The following is a 9,635-nucleotide window of genomic DNA, read 5'->3' on the forward strand; positions in this document are numbered from 1 at the left end:
TGAGCTTCTTTGATTCAGTTTCCTGCCGGGCAATCTCTTTTTATAGGAACCCCAACCTGACTCTATGTATTTTGTTAGCTGAAGACAGTATGTGATTGCGTGATCCCGAGGTCGCAGGGCGGTGCCGCAGTGATAAGAGGCGCAGGGGATTGATATGGCCCAAGCAAAGGCCGGGAGTGTCCAGCCGGGATCCAGCATTCATGTTTTCGCAGACAGCCAGGCTGCTATCAAGGCAGTTGAAGCTCCCGGACGTCCATCAGGCCACCATCTCCTGTGTGCTTAATATGTGAAGTTCAGACCCTGCAGGCCCTTGTGGTGCTCCACTGGACCCCCATGTAGGGATCCCCGGGAACGAGGCTGTAGATTCTGGAGCGAAGCGGCCGCGTGGAGCGGGGCCGGAGCGGAATAATAAAGTTCGCTGGACGTATATGCTCTCAACCAGTATACACTAGGACCAGTCCAGTATCGTGAATGTAGTTAATAACGTCTGTATAGGAGATATTTTTCCAGGTCTGGCTATGCAGCGTGGCCAAGGAAGGCAGTATTAGTAAGAACACCATAGTTAACTAACGTAATCAACGGTTGGACGGCCCACACGGTTAACTTCTTGTGGCATCTCAACGAAGGACCGCTTTCCTGCTCGTGTTTAATGCTCGGCATAACTAGGTCGGCATGGCTATTTAGATATGAAAAATGTATGAGACCGCGAAATTTATAGTTGCTTGGCCGATCTCTCGGCACTCTCTACCCCAAAATCAATAGAAGAATTGCCTATAAAGATTTAGTATATGTCAATCAACGGAATCCGCTCCATATTATATGTGTATAACTAATATAGCTTCATTCTGTCCTTCATCCACTGAAACCGCAACACTTTTCATCGGGAGGCACTACAACCACTCCAGTGTCCGCTACAGCCATACTCTCCACCTACCCTAATAGGTACATCTTACTTTTAATGCCAGCAAACTTCTCACCGCCTTAAGGCTAACCCAAGGCTACTAAATACTACCTGGGGCCACTGAAAGATTTTGGTGACAGCAGTTTAAAGGCCTAGACCGAAAAATTGGAGGTAGAGACGAGGACAGAGTCAGAATCAACGTCAGTAGAATATGCGTACGGAGGAGAAAAGAAAGACCCTAGAATGTGCGCGAAGAGAAGGGAGACAGGGACAACAAGGAGGCTGGAAAGCAAAAATAGGCACACTACTAATAGGGACGGAAGAAGAGGGATGAGAAATAGTGGCAGAATATAAGCAGGCGGTGAGGAAGTATTGCAGAGGGAGTGGGAAGGCGAGGAGAAAGTGATAGGGTGACGAGGAGGAAGATGGAGCTTCGGCCCTACAATGATCCGATCCTGGCTGGATCGCTCTCTCACGGACCTACCTCCCTTCCTTCATATCCGTAGCAGCTTTTGAGCTATAGCACGGCTTTAGTTTAGCAAGTTAGTGGTTCCATCAATGCATTAAAATCCCTGACAATATTTGACAGACTCATGACTAGCACCTGATGTAAGATTCGGGTTGTGGCCTTGCACCACGGACTAGTGTGCACGGGGAACAGAACTCGTAAATTTCCAAAATAGGAAATGTGCAGAAAATGTGCACAATACACGCTGTGTCATGACAAGTCACAATCTTGCAAGACGTGAGGGGAAGCTGTGATCATTTCTTGTTAGTGCATCATCATTGCCCCTATTGGGCTGTGTTCGTAATGCATGTTCAATCACAACGGCACTTGCAGCTGGAGACGGGCAAACACACAGTTGGGGCACCCAATAAACGTTTGCCTTGCTCGTCCACAAGGAAATTTTCCATGACCATTTCCGTATTTATTACCTCAGTCCCGCCCATGCACTTTCCCTCATTCTTTTCCATGATTATTTCTGCTGTACTTTCCGTACTACTACCCCGCAGTCTTTCCAGAGCCTTGTCCATGCTTATTTCTTCGCCTATACCATCCATTGTTCTTTCCACACCTGCACCCATCGCAGTTCCCGTCAAATCCCCCTTACAGATTCCCATCCTACTTCCCTTGTATCCGTCTTCCATCCTGTATTGTATTACAACCCTTTACAGACTCAGTTGTGTCAGAGTGATTGCATACAATGCCTCGAAAACAATCTCATTCCACTACCTCAAACCGGGTAGACCAGTCATTCGACCGTGTGCTCGCCTGCTACAAGAAGCTCAAGATAATGGGAAAGCTGATTAAAGATGAATTATAATATATTAAAGATATTGTCTATATCCTGGGTTCAGTGCAAGACTCACATAAACATAATAAGTATTGACTATTTCTATATAATTTACTTATTAAGTATGGCTTTAGGGTGGTTTTACTGTGTACTGTGGGTCTTAAATAAGGCAGAATTATTGATATAAATGAGCGCAATCGTGACGAACTGAAACAATGAATGGGAAAACACCCAGTATCTTATGATACCGTTATTCAATCACGGGCTACAAGCTGCGGAATACCTAGTAATGCAGATAATAAGCTGGGAAGCAGTCTTTGATAGACATGATGCTTATGACTCTAAGATCTCTTTATCCGGGAGTCTTACAGCGAAACAACTGCACAAGATACAATATAGTTAGTTATTAGCTTCATGAAGTGCTAATCATGGTCAGTAACACTTCACAAGGAGTAACTATAAAATACCAGAGACTTAGGTAACATTATAAATAACTCCTTACCTGGTAAGATAAATCTACAACTCTCTTTAATAACTGTAATATGATTATTATCTTATGTTTAGAAGTAGTCTAGACATGATGCTGGACAGTAGGATTACAGTTACTGGCTGTAGATATTGTACAAAACAGCCAGCAGGAATAAGAAAGCATGGAAAGAAGTAAGTTGTTACGGACCCCTGCTAGCTGAACGAACTAGTGAGGCGGACTCGTTAGGCAGAAGGCCACGCCCGGAAAAGCAAGGACTCTTATCAAGTATAATCCTGATCTGAGCAACCTACGACCGGAACGGTTACACAACACGTGACTATGATGGACATGTTACTGACATACTATAATATATTAGTACTATAATAGAACATGGCAGTGTTATAATATAATATATTAGTAATATGATATATCATGGCGACGCCATGACGAAGGATAGAATATAAAGACACTCTCTCATATACTTAGCTAGTTCTGTTCTTCATGCTCAATAACACTGTCTTTAAGTAACCATATGTTTTGATAAAGCTTAATAATAATACTCGTCTGCACTTACTTACAGATAGCTGCGCGGTACTATCTGGCCTTACTTCTCTTCTCTTGTTCAGGACCAGTTGCCATTAGATAGTCATCAGTCTGACTTACCTCGATTCAGTTCGAAGGTACGTATTGGAACGGAAGCTAAGCTAACAGGAACAGGGAGAAGCGATCCTAGGGTTTGACACTGTCATACAGAGGCAGCTCCTTCAGTGGACCAATCTATTACACAAGGGAAAGAAGATCAAACTTGATATTTATATTAACTACCTTGCAGATTATAACAAGCCTCGCGCTGGAGAAAAGCGCGGTGCTACTTCAGTGACCAAGACTATGCTTACCGATAGGAATGCCCAGACTGATGCGGAGCAAACCTCAGGTCAATACTCGCCTTAGCAGCCTGTCTATAATAAGTTAGCAACCCAATCACATGACTGTCCCACTTCTGGCATCAATTTTAGCCCCTCGTAACGTTAGCCCCGCGGCAGTCAGAAACCTGAGTCAGCCACCGATGATAACGTAATCGGTAAGCGAGCGGGCCACGCAAGCGAGCGGGCCACCTCACGCGTTTTTGGCCGCGGTTGGAAACCTCGCTCAACCCAACCACCAACCATGCCTCCAAAATCGCGTCAAAATTCAAGAAATTCAATTGAGCAGGAGGGTAGGATTCTACTAGCAGTTACTGCATTAAAAAATAAGGAAATCTGCAATATTCGCGAAGCAGCACGTCTTTATAATATTCCACGTACAACTCTCCAACAATGATTAAATAGCCATACTTTTTGAGCAGAGACACGCGCAAATAGTCATAAAATGACTCAAAATAAAGAATATTCACTAATCAGATAGATCTTATCACTAAATCAATATGGAGCACCTCCTCGGCCATCTCATATACAAAAAATGGCTAATATTCTCCTTTCTCAACGTAGTACTACACCTATTCAATTCATTAGAGAGAAATGGGTATACAACTTTATTCAACACTATAACAAATTGAAGACATGCTTTTCTTAAAGATATGACTATCAACATGCTCAATACGAGGACCCTGAAATTATTAGAGAGTAGTTTAACTGCATATAAATCACTATAATACAGAATAAGATTGTACCTGAAGATATCTACAACTTTGACGAGACTGACTTTACTATAGGCTTGATAACTACTGTTAAAGTAGTTACTAGAGCTGATTTCTATGAAAAAGCACCTCTTATATAGCCAGGCAATCAAGAATAAATTACTTCTATTAAATATATTAATACTTCTAGATAGGTGTTACAGACCCCTGCTAGCCAGGTTACTAGCAGAAGCGGACTTGTTAGGCAGAAAGGTAACGACCAGGAAGGACTCGGGCAACCAGCAACTCTTATTGAGTAAGATCCCGGTTGGGGTAACACCCGAGGCAACGCTGTGTCACGTGACCATCTACCATCAGATCTACCATCAAGGGTATACGATATGGTATACGGAATCCAGGAACATGATTAGATCGACCCTCGATCTACCCTGAATGGTATACGAAATGGTATACGAGGAATAGGATATAAGGACACTCTTTCATGTACTTAGCTAGTTCTGTTCTTCGTGCTCAATTCACATTGTCTTTAAGTAACCTACGTTTTGGTAGAGCTTAGCGACAACACTCGTCCGCACTTACTTACGGATAGCTGCGCGGCACTATCTGGCCTTACTTCTCTTCTTCTGTTCAGATCAAGTCACCTTTAGATAGTCAACAACCTGACTACCTTTGATTCAGTTCACAAGGTACGTATAGACACGGGAGCTAAGCTAACAGGAACAGGGAGAAGCGATCCTAGGGTTTGACAATAGGCTCTTCCACCATGCATTATTTTTAAAGAAAAGATCCATATAGAGAGCTAGTATCAAGGAACTCTACCACATGACTGAAAAATTAAGCTTAATCCTAATAGCTGGACTAGTGATGAAATAAGTCTTTACTAGCTCAAGAAGCTCTTTATTCCTGCAACTACTAGCCATACTACTGGAAAATATCATCTTCTAGTTCTTGATAGCCATGGGAGTTATTTAATATCTTAATTTAATTAAATATATAGTAAAAATAATATTATTTTTATCTATATACTTGCTCATTCTTCACGACTACTGCAGCCTCTAAATATTGATTATTTTTTACCATTAAAGCATGTATATGGATGCTTAGTGGAAACTAAGATATATCTTGGATTTAATTATATTAATAAGCTTAACTTTTTTAAAGCCTTTCCTCAGGCGTGTGCAGAGATCTATACTACTAGTAATATTTATAGTGATTTCTCTGTTACTGAGCTAGTTCTATATAATCCAGAAAGTATATTCAGTCAGCTTAATATTCAGCTAAATATACCTACATTATCAAGAAGTCAGTCAACTAATTCAGTGTCTAAGATACCTCATAATCTTTGTCAGCTAGAGAAGTAAGTATCTATAATCAAGAAACTACTAAGAGCACGTATACAGAGTCCTTCTTCTTCTACAAAGACCGCGCTAGATTAACTTGTTAAAGAATATAAATTAGCAATGAACAGTGCTATTTTTTAGTGCAAGAAAACCATGATCTACGAGCTGCACATGAGAAACAGCTTTAAAAGCGCAAGAGATCTACTAGGCAGCTTACTACTGCAGAGGGTCTTTGTATCCAGGAGGACCAGGAGCGATTTCAGCAAGAGAATATATGTTACGGACCCCTGCTAGCTGAACGAACTAGTGAGGCGGACTCGTTAGGCAGAAGGCCACGCCCGGAAAAGCAAGGACTCTTATCAAGTATAATCCTGATCTGAGTAACCTACAACCGGAATGGTTATACAACATGTGATCACAATAGACATATCACTGATATATTATAACATGGCAGTATTATAATAGAATATAGCAGTATTATAATATAATATATCAGTAATATAATATATCATAACAATGCTATGATGAAGGATAGGATATAAGAACACTCTTTTATGTATTTAGCTAGTTCTGTTCTTCGTGCTCAATAACACTGTCTTTAAGTAACCATATGTTTTGATAAAGCTTAGCAATAATGCTTGTCTGTACTTACTTATGGATAATTGCGCGGCACTATCTGGCCTTACTTCTCTTCTCTTATTTAGGACCAGTCACCTTTAGATATTCATCAGTTTGACTTACCTCGATTCAGTTCGAAGGTACGTATCAGAACGGGAGCTAAGCTAACAGGAACAGGGAGAAGCGATCCTAGGGTTTGACAATATGCCCGCTTCAGTGGTCCAAAATAGTCAATATCAAGAGGTTGTAGAAGGTGAGATGAGTGAGCAAGCATGCAGACGGAAATAACTTTATTATTTTTATAAAGCTTGTTAAATTCAGGTGTTAAATAACTCCCATGGCCATCAAGAACAAGAAGTCTATATCAGCCGACTTTTCAAGTATTTGTAGCAGATAAGAAGACCTCTTTAAGCCATCACAGGCTAATGTTATTATTTATCCATCTGTTTGTTAATAATTTAATACGCCAGTCACATGGGATGTTGTATTTACCGAACCATCCTTCTATATAGACTTTTCCCTTGAAAATTATGGTGGAGGGAATACTCCACCCTATTAAATTGATACACTCAATTGTCGTCACCTATTCGCATTGGCCTGGCTGTATAAGATAAGATTTACCAGGCATGTTGACTCTCATCATAACCTTTATAGTTTCAATTATTCCCATTGCAAAGCCCATTTTGTCAAAGTTGAAGATATCCTCATCTAATATTCCAAACTCTGCCCGTATGTCTTGTAAGGTTGTAAACCAGTCCTGTAGAAGCTTTGGATCCTTGCATTTAGCTCTCTTATAGGCATACTTTCTAGTAAATCAACAGCTAATCTCTTCACAGCATTGTATAAAGGTGGTAACCCAGTTCTCGCCAACAGGGTCAAAGGAGAAGGGGTCTACGGTTCGTAGGATTATATTTGCCATTTCTCGTACTTGAACAAGTCGTGAAGCAACTCCACGCCGATCACGCGATAGAATCCACTGTATTAGAGTATCCTCTTGAATTTCAGAGAGTTTAAGATTATGGTTACAGCATTCTAATTAAAATTGAATTCCCTGTACGCGGTCGCGGAGGGTTCCGTATAAGACATTATAAGCACATGCTGTTGGACGAATTTTGCGTCTTTTATCATCTTTTAAATATTTAATTGCAAGTTGGATCCGGCCCTCTTGCTCAATTAATTCTTGACGATTTTTCTTTCGATTTGGAGGCATGGTGGTTGGTTGAATAGAGAGGTGCCGAACACGCGATGACTTTTTGACGTGGCGGTCGGATGACCCGTGCGGTCGGTCGACCCGTGAAATACGTTATTACGTAACTAACGTAAATCACTTGTCGCACGGCCCAGTTTCGTAATGTCATATAGAAGATGACTTCGAAAATCACTTCTCCGCAATCACTAGTGGATCGTGTCATCGGCTGTACAAAGGCACACAGTACCTACATCAGCAACAGGGCACATACCCCCTACCAGAAACACTATGAAATATTGAACCTCAATCAGCTATCTTTAAAATTGAGAATCAGCTCTGTCTTTTCCATCTATAATTTGTGTATAGAAAGAGACCATCGATATTTTATTCATATCAATTAGTATGGAGGATAAAATGCAAGTACTACGGTATAAACATATAATACTGTTGTCATTTGAATTGTGCTTTGCATATATCTAGTACATGATATTATAATTTTCTTCCCTTCTCTACATTGTATTGTTGAAAATTCAGTTTTCTTGTTAAGTTACTCATTTTTCTCTTTTTGATGATTCATATTGTTATGTACATGTATATATATATCATGCTTATGATCTTTGTCTATGCTTCTCCATGAAAATATGGCTTCTGATTAGGCTTTCACGTAGCCATAATAAAATATAATGGAGCCGGAGAGAGAAACAGGAGGGCTAAACAGGAGGGACAATCAGGAGGGAGACTGGAGGGAGAAACGGGAGGGAGAAACGGGAGAGGCGTCACGAGACTTGCCAGTATTACATGACGGTATCCATGCTCCCGACATAAGGTGCACGTGATATGACCTTTAACTTCAATATGACCTTACGTCCCGCATCTCTTAACCTGCGAACAATTTTTTGCTGTTTCTTCAGTCATAGATTGAAATTTGTCTTAGAACCTCGCTTCATAGTCGAGTGTATTTGAGCTCCCGCTTGATCTCGTTATGGCTGAAGTCAGATGGAGGGACTATTTTTTTTCCAACAACCCTCCGGGGTTTCTCAAAGGAGAAAACACAGGCGACCCAGTTTTCCTCCCGTTTTGTGCAGAAAACGAAAATTGGGAACTAGGAGAGATGGTCGACAAGTCGAGATTAACAAAAGAAAACGATATACAGGTATTTTGGCTTCGAATCAAAGGGCGAAGAAAATATGTCGGCAAAGTTGTAAGTCGACAGGTACAACTGGACATTCTTTCAACTGACCATAGTTAAGTTTCCCGAATTCACCAAGAAACAGGCCATAGAGCAGCTTCACCGCCTTGGAGTGTCTATAGATGATATTCCAAGAAGGCTAAGCAATGCTTTGCACGAATTCGATAGATTCTTTCACGAAGCTCGGGTATATAGTCATATCAGCAGATTTTGCCCGAGTCGAGAGAAAATATATTTTCCAAGATTTTATGGCGTGATCACCGACATGACAAGATTTCGGTTCTCATCTGGATATGCGCATCAACGGGCTGTGGTGCTGGAGGCAATCAAACCTTACTTAAGCTCTCGACGTGTTCTCAGTGAAGAGGGCGGGGTCGTCTCTAACCTGCCTGAGAGCTTCCTGAAGACACTGAAGGACCTGCAGCTGAGTCTATTTGAACAGAAATGGTACTGTTTTCTGCTGAAGGATCGACTTCGCCGCTTAAATGTCCTACACAAAATCGGGGTAACCCATGGAGATGTTAAGGACTGTTATTTTCGACTTCCTGGTGACTTTTACGATACAGTTCTATATGACTTTTCCGCATCATATACTTTCTCCGATAAGTGGCCGTTCAGGGTTAATTCGGGCAGACCCCGGCCGCTAGAATGAATAGCAAAGGGCGAACGTCAGTGTGTTGAGCTTCAGGTTACGGGGCGGTAAGGGGAAGTCCTAAGTCTACTATCATCACTAATGTACAACTAGAGCTACGTCCTGAGACTTTTGTTCTCATTTAATCAAATCGAGTTCCGAGAAGGTGGTTGATGATGTACTTTGGCAATCTTTCAATGAAGACGAACAATCTTTGGAACTGCTTATATTTAGACTCCGCAATCGCCCGGATTGTTAGTATCCCTTATCTTTCATCCCGCATCTCCGCATGTAAGAAGCTCACTATGCTAGATTTCTTGATGCCCAGTCTGAACTCAATCTTTCCCTTCCTGGAAGCGGGATGTCC

General features: G+C 41.4%; 2 protein-coding genes across 2 annotated transcripts; both read left to right on the top strand.

Annotated features, from left to right (window-relative positions):
* The first annotated feature begins 1,774 nt into the window (after window positions 1-1,774).
* On the top strand, window positions 1,775-2,352 carry BO94DRAFT_278158 (uncharacterized protein). The gene has a single exon (XM_025606607.1). The coding sequence runs from the start codon at window positions 1,815-1,817 to the stop codon at window positions 2,211-2,213; it is 399 nt and encodes a 132-aa protein (XP_025471308.1). The 5' UTR covers window positions 1,775-1,814; the 3' UTR covers window positions 2,214-2,352.
* A 5,985-nt stretch (window positions 2,353-8,337) lies between these two features.
* BO94DRAFT_278188 (uncharacterized protein) lies at window positions 8,338-9,410 on the top strand. Its single transcript, XM_025606608.1, has 2 exons — window positions 8,338-8,601; window positions 8,699-9,410. Exons 1-2 carry the CDS (start codon window positions 8,431-8,433, stop codon window positions 9,287-9,289), a joined length of 762 nt encoding a protein of 253 aa, XP_025471309.1. The 5' UTR covers window positions 8,338-8,430; the 3' UTR covers window positions 9,290-9,410.
* The last annotated feature ends 225 nt before the right edge of the window (window positions 9,411-9,635 follow it).

The sequence above is a fragment of the Aspergillus sclerotioniger genome (assembly GCF_003184525.1).
Source record: "Aspergillus sclerotioniger CBS 115572 chromosome Unknown BO94scaffold_4, whole genome shotgun sequence".
Lineage (NCBI taxonomy): Eukaryota > Fungi > Ascomycota > Eurotiomycetes > Eurotiales > Aspergillaceae > Aspergillus > Aspergillus sclerotioniger.